General features: G+C 34.2%; 1 protein-coding gene across 5 annotated transcripts in view; it reads left to right on the top strand.

The window, feature by feature from the left end:
- The window catches only part of SMARCAD1 (SNF2 related chromatin remodeling ATPase with DExD box 1), a 79314-nt gene that overhangs the window by 56903 nt on the left and 7722 nt on the right, over positions 1-14689 (top strand). For all 5 annotated transcript variants that reach the window (XM_008522337.2, XM_008522339.2, XM_008522338.2 and 2 more), the window contains 11 exons: positions 4524-4614; positions 7339-7438; positions 8151-8210; positions 8319-8394; positions 9492-9627; positions 10157-10294; positions 11543-11638; positions 11736-11853; positions 12073-12194; positions 13507-13695; positions 14299-14417. In XM_008522337.2, the coding sequence (XP_008520559.1) occupies positions 4524-4614; positions 7339-7438; positions 8151-8210; positions 8319-8394; positions 9492-9627; positions 10157-10294; positions 11543-11638; positions 11736-11853; positions 12073-12194; positions 13507-13695; positions 14299-14417 (1245 nt within the window). The remainder of the gene's footprint in view (positions 1-4523; positions 4615-7338; positions 7439-8150; positions 8211-8318; positions 8395-9491; positions 9628-10156; positions 10295-11542; positions 11639-11735; positions 11854-12072; positions 12195-13506; positions 13696-14298; positions 14418-14689) is intronic.

Genomic DNA, 14689 nt, shown 5'->3' with positions numbered 1-14689 from the left:
AGTGTTATGCAACTTTAAAACTGAGTTATATCTATTAAGAATATTTCTGGCAGGTATTTAATAAGATTAGCACTAGGATCTCATTAAAATGAGTTACCTTAGTTGATGATTTTATTTACTACTTCTGGTATTTTTCTAAGTTAATGATCAAAGCATATTTGCTGATCATTGATTAATGAAAAATCAAGCTATGAAAAAAAATCAAGGTATGGTTACTGGCCTTTAATAGTAAGCTACGATGTTTTCTGTGCCCTTCTAGGGTGCTATGGGATGGTGTAGGGAAACGTGATGCAGTTCCCACAAAGAAGCTCTTTTCTCTGTTGCATAGAAAGAACTATGGCCATGTCAGCAAATTCATCTCCTAAAAGTGTAGTTGGAGCTGCTCCTTGTTCTACAGCATTGGATATGGGGAGTTCTTCACTCTACGAGGCTTACCCAGTTGAGTCTACTTTATCATAATTTGGATTTTAAAAAGTCAAGTGCTTTATTGCATCACTTAAAAAACCTCTCTCTCAAACGTACATCCACCAAGTCCTGTTACTTGTAAATAGTATGATCAGGTAATAAACTATCCTTTCCATTAGACTGAGGATTTTCTTTAATGAAATATTTAATAGATGAGAAAAAGTTTTTTATTTGAAATGCTTCTTGGATCTAGTCCAAAGAACGGTTTCTAAAACCTGTGTGGATAGTCTCTTCAGAGCTTAGAGAAAGTCACTTTTAGGGGGTGAAATTTGTTGTCTTGGTTGCTGTTTTTAGCCGAGGTGAGCGTCACACTGGCAGTTTCCCTGGGACGCCAGCGGGGCACCACAGCTCTTAGTATGGAGACGTGCCGCTCGTTCCCTGCTGTGGGAAAGGCTTTGTTAGCGCAGAGGAGAAGGTTAAACTTGCCCGAGGAATATGTTGTCATGCTTTTTCTTAGCTGAACAAATTCTTTGTAGCAAAGTTTGCATTGAAGCAAAATTATGTTGACTGTTTATTTTCCTATTACAAATTTATATGAATTCTAACAGAAAAATTCCCTTTTAGAGATAAAGGAAATACAGATATACCATAAATCCTTGTTAAAAACAGTCTTTGCAGGGAAAAACAAAAATTCTCGTATGTATCTCAAAACCATTACATTCATGATCTTTATTTTAAATTGTCAAAACTAAAATTGCCTGTAAAGTTAAAATATAATGCAGTGAGGGAAAAGAAAAACCTCAGTATTTCTCCTATTTTATTCCTACTGTAGGTGTAGCTATCTCTCAAGCGTTAGCAATTTGTCTAAAATTTATCAGCTTTAAACTGTTTTAACTGAAAAGATTTCTCACATGTTCAGTAGAAAATATGTTTAATCACGTGTCTCCTGTCTTTTCTGGGCTAAATCTACCAGGGTTTTTCTGATGTTGTCCATCCTCAACCTGGCAGGATGGTCCCTGTTCCTACACAGTGGCTGTCAGACCATTTCCCCTTGATGGGAATGCAAACCAGTGCTGCAGATGTGGCTTGACTACCTCAGAGTACTATGATGTAAACATTTTAGTCCTTTGAAGACCACTATTAGCACAAACTAATGTTGTTGTGGTAGTATTTTCAGCAGCCACATCGCACTTAAGGGACATAAATTTTTGGTCAGCTAGCATCCGGAATCTGTTCCATAGGAACTACTTCAAACAAGTCTAGCCGTGTATTTCTGCATTTTAAACTCAAATTGAGCACGTTTGTGTACTCTTGTTTCTATTTCAGGCCTTTCTCACCTTTCAAAATAATTTTGATACGAGTTTCTCTGACAGATTTAAACCCAATTTAATTTTCACTCTGAAAGAAATCATAGCAACTGTCTGTAAGGACTTTTTCACCCCTAGCAAAACAAGGGACTTCAAAATAACATGCTGCCTCTTTTTCTGTCATGATCTCAGAAAATCTTAAAATCTTTTCCTTAGCTGGAAGTAAGAAAACTTTCAGTTTAAAGATATTTATAGTCTCGAGAAGACAGCACGTAACTACTTGAGAAAGCCTGGGCTGTAGGTCTTAGCATTTGGGTGACCCACATGCTTATCTGGAAACTGGTGGTTGGGGTTCATGTGCAGTCATGAAAATTCTTAGGAAACTGAAGAATATCAAAATAAATGTAAGGAATGATTCCATCTAAATATTAGAGCCTGCTAGAGAAAGAATACAGCTGCCCTTTAAAAAAAATTTGTCATAATAAGTGAATTGGACTTCAAAACTGCATTTTCATTGATCCTTTTGCATTCTGAAGAAAGGATTTGTGGTGAGCAGTACTGTTGTGATACTGAGATAAATCTATTTAAATTAGATAAATCTAGCAGAGGAGCATATGTACACACAAACACACACCCACAAATACTTAACATTTTTAAAGCAAATATTTCAGTATAACAAAGCTATTTAATGTCCTGATTAAAATAGCTACAAAACTACTTTGTGATTGTGGATGAAACAATTTTATTTGAATGAAAAGTTCTAGGTAGTAAATGTTTATCAAAATTTTCTTAACACTTTTTAAAGTTTTATGTATAAGGAAGAGCATTTTAATAAACTCGTTTCTCAACATGTGTTGGTGATGAAGAAATTGAGTGAAATTTGTTTGTTAAGAATATTTCTTGGCTATTTATGACAGATTGACGTTGGGATAGCATGTTGGCCATTCAATGCATTTATAAATAAGTGATGTTCATAAGCCTACCTTATCAAGTTTCATCATTTTCATGAAATGTGAAGTTTATGTATATGGGATGTCCAAGATATTGGAGAGGACTCAGAACAATCATAGGGAATTCAGTTTTGGTCATAGAGTGGGTGGGTCAGAGAGAGAGAACATTCTCATGTTTGCTCTGTAGTGGCTAAAGGCTGAGGTCTGGGTAAGACCGGGATTGGATACCACCCTGTGCCACTGCAGGCGTGGATTTGGATAGCTTGTGACCTTGGGCAAGTAACTTTACTTCTCTGTCCCAGAGAACTTCTCGTCTGTAAAATGGGGATAATAATAGTATCTACTTTATAATGTAGGTTAAATAAAGTAATAATTCATGTAAAACCCATCGTATAATGTCTGGAATATGGTAAACATTCCAATATTGGCGTTTGCTCTTATCGCTACTGTAATAGAAAGAATTCCTTTGTATCTGGAAATTAAGATATCTGTGATAGTATGTTATTTATTATTAGTTTTGTAGTCCAAGAAGGCAAAGACATTTTAAAAAATGAAATGTAAAGACTTAAGCAATACTACTGAGTTTTTCCTACCTATACTTTTAATTTTTTCAAATGAGACGTGTTTTATAGATTGCACATCCCAGAGTTGAGACATAGATTCTGATTTAAGATGGATATCTTTCCCCTCCATCTCTTTTACCTCTGTTCTAATTAAGATGTCTTGATTTCGGAATTTGATCCCTTAACCATTTATTATACCATAGTTATGTCCAGACCCCTTCCCTGTGTGCACATAGTCTGTGTAACAGGAAATTAAGGGGACAAGATAAAAGCTGGAGAATGGAAGGCATGGCCTTGTCCTAGGTTTTCATGTTAGTGTGGGGTGTGTGCTCTCCTAGTGATCATGAGACAAAGATCCACGTGAGAGAGACTTCCCGAGTTAAAATCTTAGCCATAACACTTTGTAGCTGTGGAACCTCAGGAAAATTACTGAGCCTCATGCTTTTTCATCTGTTAAAATGATGATAATACTTACCTTTATAGAATGTTACAAGATTAAATGAGGTGATGCTGGAAAGTGATATCTTTGTGTATCTGTAATTAATAGATGTTTAGTAAATAACTGTTTTTAACCACTTGAACTTTTTAAAAAAACTATTGTTTTTGTCCATTATCACCCTCCCATTAATACCTTCCAAACAAGTTATTCCCAGGGATTAATCTGTTTATATATTTCCAAATTAAATAAGATTTTTGAGACTTATCAGGTATTTTCTACTCACTGTTGTTCATTGATGTCTAGCAAATTTACATTTATACGTAGTTCAAACAGATACACACATACATCACATGCCAGAACTATCCATGCCACTGACATTAGAGGTGATTGGCATTCATTCAGAAAATGTTAAATCAGCCTGGCAAAGTAGCACATTTTACTTGTGTTTTTATCTGAATACTTTAAGTTCCTTAATGGGCTAAAATCCAAATCAGTACAGTACAATTTTCTAGTGTAAATGTTAGTAATATGTTATCATAGTTAATACTCTGATCATTTGTGGAACTGGTTAATTTGGTGACATACATTATTACATTATATTTTGTAATTCTTACTGCCAGAAGAAATAAATGAACATATAAGAGAATTAAATTTGAGAAGATAAAAAAACTGTATTATGTTTTGGGCTCATTTTCTTAAGTAAATATAAATAGCTTATGACAGTAAGTTTAAAGGTAAGACTAGACCTAGGTAATTCAGTTTGTGTGTGCATTGTAGACCTAAACCTCACGTCAGGAAATGAGTGGAGGAAACTCATGAAGTATAAATCTATAATATTTGGTAACTCTCTCTTTACCAGTTTGTCACTCAAGCCCTATCAGAAGGTTGGTTTGAATTGGCTGGCGCTGGTACATAAACATGGACTTAATGGCATTTTGGCGGATGAAATGGTAAGTAGTACTCTATTTCTAGGATTTGTCATTAAAAGACATCCGTGCTGTCATTTAAAAGATGAAATTTTCTCTTGACTCTGTAGTTGACTGTTCTCACCTCAGTCTCTCCTGTTGCCTGTCTTAGCTCTAGCCTCCTCACTGCGCCCCCCAAAATGAAAGTGGGTTTGTAGCCTTTCAGATTACCAAATTAGCATATGAGTTTAAAAATTAGACATCATGTAAAAATACCAAAAAATGTCAAAATCACCTGTAATCCTACCACCTTAAGTACTATTTTGGTGTATTTCTTTCTAGATTATTTTCTTCTGCAGATGTATGTTTGTGTGTGCATACATCGATCCATACATACATATACATATATATCTAATACTAAATGATGCTATATTATATGGGCTTTTGTATAGCTGCCTTTAAAATGTATCATAGATACCTGTCCTTGGCAGTGAGTAAACCCACAGCAACATCATCACCATCATTTCTGCCATTTTACTTTTATTAGGTTTGTCTGAGTTTCTCTTCTTTCCCAAATCACAAATGCTTGAAGCTAAGCTTAGGAAGTTCATTACAGCCAGTAGTCCAGGTATTGTCACAGAGAAACTTGATATTTAATCTAACCTTACCTTCCTTCTTCCGGCTATCCTTTTTGAAAAGTGTTTGTTAAAAATGAGTCATGTTCGGGGCCAGCCCGGTGGCACAGTGGTTAAGTTTGCACGTTCCGCTTCAGTGGCCCAAGGTTCGCCAGTTCGGATCCCAAGTGTGAACCAGTTGTCAAGCCATGCTGTGGCAGATGTCCCACATATAAAGTAGAGGAAGATGGGTACAGATGTTAGCCCAGGGCCAGTCTTCCTCAGCAAAAAGAGGAGGATTGGCAGCACATGTTAGCCCAGGGCTAATCTTCCGCCAAAAAAAAATGAGTCATGTTCAGTGGAGAAAATATTTATTGACTATATATGTATTACATTGTGTATAGATTTCTAAAATAAAAATTAATGAGGAAAATGACCCTTGTTCTCTAGTTAGTGTCTAGTAATCTTTAGTACTTTAAGACTATTCCCACATGTACATGATACAAAGATGCACACACATCAAACAAGGATGCTGTTTATCTGATAGAAAAGTGAATAATATATGCAGGATTTCAAAATAGTTATAGAAATTAGTTTAGAGTATAGAATGTTTACAGTTGTCAGAAACTGGACTTGGGAATCAAATCTGAGTTTTGGGTACCAACTTTGCCTTTCATGGGCTGTCTAATCCTTATCAAATGACCTAATCTCAAGCCACTGTTAATAAAACCTAGGTAGTTTTTATATTATAAGATTATATTTAGTATCAAATGAGGTATGTTATGCGAAACTATATTTGTAACCTGTAGAGCACAGTATTTATAAGTTATTATCTTAGTTTGCTAGGGCTGCCGTAACAAAACACCAAAGACTAGGTGACCTAAACAGAAAGTTATTTCTTACAGTTTTGGAGGCTGGAAGTCCAAGATGAAGGTGTTAGCAGGTTTGGTTTCTCCTGAGGCCTCTCTCCTTGGTTTGCAAGTGTCCTTCTTACTGTGTCCTCACATGGCTTTTTCTCTGTGCATGCACATCCCTGGTGTCTCTTTCTCTTCTTTTAAGATGAGGATTGGGTCCCCATCCTTGTGACCTCATTTAACCTTAATTACTTTCTTGAAGGCCCTGTCTCCAAATACAGTCACATTAGGGGTTAGGGCTTCAGCACATGAATTTGGAGTAGGGGCAGGGCTGGCAATTCAGTTGGTAATATTTAGCTCCACTTAGAAGTTAACTACCTCAGTAGGCTTTTTAAAAAAGAAAAAAACCCAGTGCTTTATTGATATATAATTTACCTGCAGTTCAGCTTAGTGACTTTTTACATATCTGTACACCCATGTGAGCACCTCCCAGATCAACATTTCTCTCATCCCAAAAAGCTTCCTCATGTTCCTTTTCAGTCATTACACCACCCCTGATACCTGTCAACACAGGTTAATTTTTTCTGATTTTGAACTTGATATAAATAGAACCATACAGTATCTACCATTTGTTTCTGGTTCATTTGGTGCCTCATAAAGTTACTGAGATTCACCCATGTTCTTAAATGTATCAGTAGTTTGTGTGTTTTATTGGTGTGTGGTAATAGTATAAATAGGCTACAACTTGTTTATTCGTTCTCCTGTTGATGGAAATTTAGGTTATTTCCAGTGTTTGGCTATTATAATAAAACTACTATGAACATTCTTACCCAAATCTTTTGTGGACATACGCTCTCATGTCTCTTGAATATATTAGGAGTGGAATTGCTGGGTAATAGAATAGACATATATTCAAACCCAGTTAGTCATTGGAACATTGTCCTCAGTCTGTCTAGTGTTTATTAACCATTTGCTTTATATAAAACAATTACCAAGATTATATCCTTTATATACAATGCAAAGGTCTTCCATATTAATGTGCGTCCCATATTAATTAGCAGCTGAGATACATCCCGCTCACTAAACTAAGTTGTAGTGTCACTTGGAGATTGTGATCTGTTTTGTTTTATCTGTCATTGAGAACTAAGATCATAGTAGAAATTCTCATAGAGTTGCATTATGGGGAATCAAAAATAAATAAAACTAGAAATTCACTTTTTTCTTTTGTATTTTTCCAGTATTTATTTGGTTTTTGTTTATTTTTAAATTTCATATATTGTCTTTTAAACTTTCAATTTTAGGGCCTAGGAAAAACTATTCAAGCCATTGCATTCCTGGCATACCTCTATCAGGAGGGTAATAAAGGTCCTCATTTGATCGTTGTTCCAGCATCAACTATAGGTTTGTAATACTGTGGACAGCCGTCCTTGTCTGTATAGTGTTTTATATAGGGAAAAGAAAAACCATGCGTGTATGTGGGATTTCTTAGTTTTGGAGGTGAATGTTAATTTCTATGGTCTCCTTACACCTGTTTTCCCCTTGTAGGTATGTGTGTGTTTGATTGTACTGAAAGTCTTTTAAAAGAAAATAAATCAAATTTAAGTCAGTTATTTAGCTTGTAAATTATTACAGATCAAGGGCCGTTTGATAGGATCATTTATTTTGTTTTGATAATATTTTTAAATTGCTTTAACGAGTAACTAAGAGAAACTAAGTGCTTTTAAATATGAAAGTAAACATTTATTGAATGAGAAGTATGCAGTTCATTCCCACTCAGATTACTTTTCCCTTCTTTCTCAATTGATTGGATGTAGAGCAGAATAAGAGAACGTTTATACACATGAACATGACCCCAAAAAATCTCTTTCAGTTAGAAATTAATATCATCTATAAAGATAATGGTTGGTCCTCTGCCCTTCATTTTGATGCCACCTCAAAATCATTTTAATCATCAGGAGTAAAATTGTGAAGGGTCTGTGATTTTAAAAAGTCATCTTGTATTATTTTATAAGAGGACAGTTTCTGGGTATAACTTGCCAAAGTTCAGTGTTCATTTCACTGCGCGCACGTCCCCTATAACAGCAGGTGCGAGTAATATCTCTTTTGTTCATAGATAACTGGTTAAGAGAAGTTAATTTATGGTGCCCCACTTTAAAGGTGCTCTGTTACTATGGTAAGAAAATGTCATTTTCCTTTTAATTTTGGAAATTTTAAAAAATCCTAATAGATAATAAAGTACAAAAAATACAATCAGTATGTGTGTATTGTTTTTAAATTCTAGGTTCTCAAGAAGAGCGTAAACAGATTAGGTATAACATTCATAGTAAATATGAAGAATACAATGTAATTGTGACCACGTAAGTATTGAGAAAAAAAAATTTTTGGAAAAAACGTTTTGTGCAGCCCACCAATAATTTTTTAAAATCTTTAAAAATAGTAGTAGTAATATGAGGGAAAGTCTGTGCTAAGAACAATGCAAATAAAGTAATGGAATGACTTATGTTGGGGATTCAGACAGTTTTCAGTTTGGTGTATAACACCAAGATAGCAGATTTTGCTAGTACATTAGGTGATTGACAGTGCTTATAAGACAGTTTTCATAACTTGATTAAAAAGCATAATCTTATAATAAAACTCTCATTTAAACTTGAAGTAAAATCTAAGATATCCCACCAAAATGATTGATAAATATTATAGCTTATAAACAAGTGTTACTAATAACTATGAAATCTCTCTTAATGAAAAATTTGAGTTAGAATAGAAATAAGGATGGAAAATATACTTTGAATAAGTTAATCATTCCTTGATAGTGACTATTCGGCTTAAATATCTAGCAGAAAACTTAATGCTCTCGTGTTGCAATTATTTTATAGGTTATTTCAGGCTTCATTGTAGCTGTCACTATGTGGTTATTATTTCTCTCTACTGACTTCTATAGGAGGCCATGATTAAAAGAATTCATCCAAAATTTGTCTTAATAAAGTGGACCCCATTTTCATATGTAGTCTTGTACTGCTGGCTGCTATTAACTCTCATTTCTTGGATCTACTCTATTAGTTTAACACAGTAGTATTAAGTTCTCAACTGAAATGTCTAAGCTTCGTGTCCTTTTTCCCTGCTTCTTCATAAAATATAACAGTTCATGAAGTAAAGTGTATAACAATGGCAGATTACATATAAATTGTACCCAAATTGACCTCATCTTAGTTGTGTATAACATTGAAATTTCTTTAGCTACATATTGCATCTTTTATAACTTAGTTAATGTACATCAATAATTATTGGATACAAGTGCATCAGTGTTTATTTGAGCATCAGCTGTGTCTGGTGGTATCTTTTAGATACTGGCTATTAGAAATGTCTAAATAAAAATAATTTTAGAAAACCTTAAGTCCCACTAGAGTCCAGCCTCTTAGCAGTATAACGTTAGAGATTTCTTTTTCTTTGGTGACAGGTATAATTGTGCAATCAGCAGTTCCGATGACCGTAGTCTATTTCGACGGCTGAAACTTAATTATGCAATTTTTGATGAGGGCCATATGCTGAAGAATATGGGCTCCATCCGATACCAGCACCTTATGACGATTAACGTAAGAGAGTGTTCTGTGAATTTTTCTGATTATGATAAAATTTTAGATTATGTATTTTAATGTATATAGTATTTTATATCAGGGGTCAGCAACTTTTTGTAAAGGGCCAGATAGTAAATATTCCATGCTTTGTGGGCTATTCAGCCTCTGTCACTTGTTCTCTGCTTTTTGTTTTCTGGGTTTTTTTAAACCCTTTAAAAATGTAAAAACCATTCTTAGCTCATGAGCCTCAACTTACCAACCACTGTTCTATACGATAAACTTTATGAATATCAACTATAATGTCTCTTCTTTCATTACCTCATAAAAGAGATATGAAGACACAAGTTACCTACTTAGAAAATGAAACCATTTGTTTCACATTCTGCCTTAAAGTACAATAGATAATTTTTGTAAATTACTAATCTTTTGTCACAGAATATTAGATTATTAATAATGGTTTTAATTTTTTTCTTTCCCACTGAGGACAGTAGACAAAAAGAATGTGGCTCTAAAAAAAACCTAATCTAAATTTCATCTTCATTCACAGGCAAATAATCGTCTGCTACTCACAGGCACACCTGTCCAGAATAATCTGTTAGAACTTATGTCGCTGTTGAATTTTGTTATGCCACACATGTTTAGTAGTAGCACCAGTGAAATACGAAGAATGTTTTCTTCTAAGACAGTAAGCATAAATTCATATTTTATCCAAAATAGGATATTTTGTGTTTTACCTGGGCCATTTTTCTATGTTGTCTCTTTTTCCTGTTTTCATTGTGCATATACACTATGAAATAAGTTTAAGTAGTTGATATCCCTTTATTTGGATGAGTTGGGAAGTCGCCCACAATACAGTGGAAAATAATGACTTCTATAACCAGTATCTAAAAGTTTTGGTTTTTAATATCCTAATTTTCTTAAGAATGATAATTTTAAATTAGTAGAGAGCTCAGATATGTAGTATGTGGGGAAAGTTTGAGCATTGTATATTCTTTATTAAAATTAGTCAAGTAAATTAGCATTTTTTTAATGGGTAAAATGTAGAACTGGGCAGAGGTAGATTATCTAGAAAATTCCTCTACTGGGAAAGAAGTACCGTTTTGAAATAAAAGTCCGTAAATACAAAAGTAACAATTTCCAAAAGTTACAGTAACGAAATCCTATCTAGAAGAAAACCTGGTTAGTTTTCTCTCTGTTGCTTAGCAAAGGTATAGTATAATTTTCAAGAACGCCCAAATTTTCTAGTACAGTGATGTTTATCTAGATTCTTGACTCTCTCCCAAGTCACATATATTTTGCAAGAGTTTTCTATGATATTCTTTCACTGCAAATTAACTGCCTTTTTTTCACTAATCTGTTTCCTCCCACTTGATAGCCTGGCAGATCACAGGATATTGGAGATCTCCTTCACATCTTAGAATAAAAGTCCACTTCTTTAATTCTCCAAAACTAACAGGTTTTGACTAGGAAACTATCCTCATTTTTTAGACCACATGCTCTAGCTTTCTTTTGGGACCATTTTCCACAAATAAATACAAGTTTTCTGCCTTTCTCTCTCTCTCTCTTCCCTCTACCCACCCCCCACCCTCCAATCCCTTACACACACACACACACACTTTTTTTCATGAGAGTTATCTAGGTGATCAGTAATGACTCCTCAGTTAATGACTTCTGAACACCAGCCTAGCACAGTTCAATTTCGTTACCTCAGCAGAGTACACGATTACGTTTCACAAAACCTCAAAAAACATGTGGAGCCTTAAGAAGTAGATTATAGTCCAAAATTCGAATATGAAGTTCCGTCTAGGATGAATTGAGTTTCTGGGGAAAATAACTCAGATTGTAGTGAGGGAGATTTTCATGTTATTTAATATTGTTATTGTGATCATTTAAATGAATAATTTTTAAAAGAGTATGTTCTTATTTTACTTAGAAATCAGCAGATGAGCAAAGTATTTATGAAAAGGAGAGAATAGCACATGCAAAACAAATTATAAAACCATTTATTCTCAGAAGAGTAAAAGAAGAGGTAACTCTTATTTGCATCTATTTTATTATGATTGGTTTTTAACACTCTGTTTTCCTCTTTACTTGGATGATGTGCTTCAGCTGTTTTTCTTTCTCAGGTTCTCAAGCAGCTGCCCCCCAAGAAAGACCAAATCGAGCTGTGTGCAATGTCAGAGAAGCAGGAGCAACTCTATTTGGGTCTCTTCAACAGATTGAAAAAATCTATCAATAACATGGGTATAATCTGCTTGTCACAATTTTATGTGAAAAATAATCCTGTGCTGGGGCTGCATTTTGTCTAGTCACGTGATAGTGGGATTTGCTCATTTTAGAAAATTAGTTGGAATTTGAAGAACTAATTTTAAAACTTTTTGTTTGCATTGAGATGTATTTCAACAAACAGCTGTCAGCTTCATTTTTGTTTTTTTTTTTTAATGTGTATTCTTTGGATCACAGAAAAAAACACAGAAATGTGCAATGTCATGATGCAATTGAGAAAAATGGCCAATCATCCTTTATTACATCGCCAATATTACACAGCTGAAAAACTCAAGGAAATGTCTCAGCTTATGCTAAAGGTAGGATTTCATATTATGCTAACATTAAGCTTTATTAACACTATTAAACATGAAGTTAAATTGTTAGGCTAGAAATCAGATCGTTAAATCTAATGAACATATTGACCCTCGAACCACACAGTTAAGGAAACATTTTTTTTCTTTTGGTGAGGAAGATTGGCCCTGAGCTAACCTCTGTTGCCAGTCTTCCTCTTTTTTTGCTTGAGGAAGATTGTCACTGAGCTAACATCTGTGTCAGTCTTCCTCCATTTTGTATCTGGGATGCCACCACAGCATGGCTTGATGGGCAGTGTGTGGGTCCACACCCAGAATCTGAACCTGCGAACCCCGGGCCATCAAAGTGGAGCACACGAACTTAACCACTGTGGGCAAACAGGCCAACCCTGCTCCAGAAAAATATTTTTAAGACAAAGTTTAAGATAATTTGGGGGAGCTTAAGACAGGCTGACAATCTGCATCAAGTCAGCAGACTATGACCTTAGGGCCAAATACATCTGTGACTGTTTTTGTAAGTTTTTATTCTAACCCAGCCACACACTTTTGTTTCTGTGTTGTCTCAATGCTTTCTCAAAACAAGGATGGAGTTGAGTAGTTTTGAAACAGATCATTTTGACTACAGAGCCTAAAATATTTACTGTCTTGCCCTTTACAGAAAAACATTGCCAGCTCCTGATCTAGACTTCCATAATGTACTTCTTTATTTTATTTATTCCTTTTTTTACCAAAAAGATCTCTCAGATTTTATGTCTTGGCTAGTGAGTCATTTCTCCCCACTTATTTTCTTCTTTTTCTTTCTTCTTTATCATATTTTGTCTATAGTTTTAGCCAATACTCTTTATTTTTGCTATGTTCTCCCTTATTTCTCCATATAGAGTTTTGTGTTGAAAGCAACCATTTGCTTTTTAATTTTTTTAATATTATTTTAAACTTATGGTAGGTTTCAAACATGTGAAAATAGAGAGAATTGTATAACAAAATCCTCTGCCAGTGTGGCCATCACTCATTTTCTACAGTTATCGTCTGGCATGACTCTACTGTGGTTTCATCCATACCCCTCCTGGGGATTTTGAACCAAATTCTAGGCAGTATTTCATCTGTAAATATTTCAGTATGTTATCTTTAAAACAGTAAGAACTTTTCTCCCTTGATTTTACCTAAAAAATGAAAATTAATTTCCTTTGCTAAACTCTGTTGCACTAAAATGTTCTTTGATTTAGATATTTTATCAAATGTGAACAATTCTATTAGGTTTTTCTGATCGTGTTATAAATTATTTTATATTGAAGTGTATATTGTTTTGTTTTGTTTTGAGGAACCTACACATTGTGAGGCTAACCCAGACCTGATCTTTGAAGATATGGAAGTTATGACAGACTTTGAATTACATGTACTTTGTAAACAGTATCGACACATTAATAACTTCCAGTTAGACATGGACTTGATTTTAGATTCTGGAAAATTCCGAGTTTTAGGCCGCATCTTGTCTGAATTAAAACAGAAGGTATTAAAGAAGAATGCTGCTCCTTTTGTATTATCCACTTAGTTAAACTTCTTGAAAACAATTCTGGCATGATTTTACTTTCCTGAAGCTTTAGCCTGTGCTTTTCTGCAGTCTCCTAGAAACTAGTGTTTTGAGCATTTTTTGGATATATTTGGGCATATGTTTTCCTGAATACTTTTCCTCCATTAAACCTCAGAAAGAAAAATAGAAGTTAGTAGAATACATCTATGTTGATGTTTTTAAAAAGTGATCTTGTCATCATTTCATAGCTGGTAATCTGTATGATTGCTTCAAAATGAGTATTTTGAAGCTACTGTTAAATGGTAGTACAGTTTGTGTGTGAAGTAGCTTAAAATTGTAGGATCGCAATCCAAGTAGTGCTTTCCTAGCTATTCCCATTTACTATCCTTAAAAGTCAAAACTGAGAATTAAACTTTAGGTCTGAAGTTTAGAAGTTAAGGTAATTTATTTCTATATAATTTAAAACAAGAAATTTACCCTAGCTATGATTACTTGATTTTTATTAAAGAAGTACTTAGTCATTAGATACTTATGTCTGATTTTATTTTTCCATTTGTCTAATCCATGTCTGTATTTTCACAGGGCGATAGGGTTGTATTATTTAGCCAGTTTACCATGATGCTGGATATTTTAGAGGTTCTCTTAAAACATCATCAGCATAGATACCTCAGATTAGATGGAAAGACTCAGATTTCTGAAAGGTTGGTATACTTCACTTTGGTTTCAGAAAATCTCTCTCTACCTTACCCTCAAATGGGAATAAATGTTAGAATTTTAAATGTCTAGAGCGTTTGATAGAATTGTATTGCTTGCTTACTTCAAGTCATTACATTAGATGAGGAAAATTTTCTTTTAGTTTTTTGGTCTGAGTTGCATACAAATAGATTTTTAAACAGCTATTAGAATTGTATACTCATCAGTTTTTTCCCCTAACTTTAAAAATCATTCAAAGTCTGAAGTGCCTTATCTTTAA

This window comes from Equus przewalskii, chromosome 3 (genome assembly GCF_037783145.1).
Source record: "Equus przewalskii isolate Varuska chromosome 3, EquPr2, whole genome shotgun sequence".
Lineage (NCBI taxonomy): Eukaryota > Metazoa > Chordata > Mammalia > Perissodactyla > Equidae > Equus > Equus przewalskii.
This window is presented reverse-complemented; position numbering and strand designations above follow the sequence as displayed.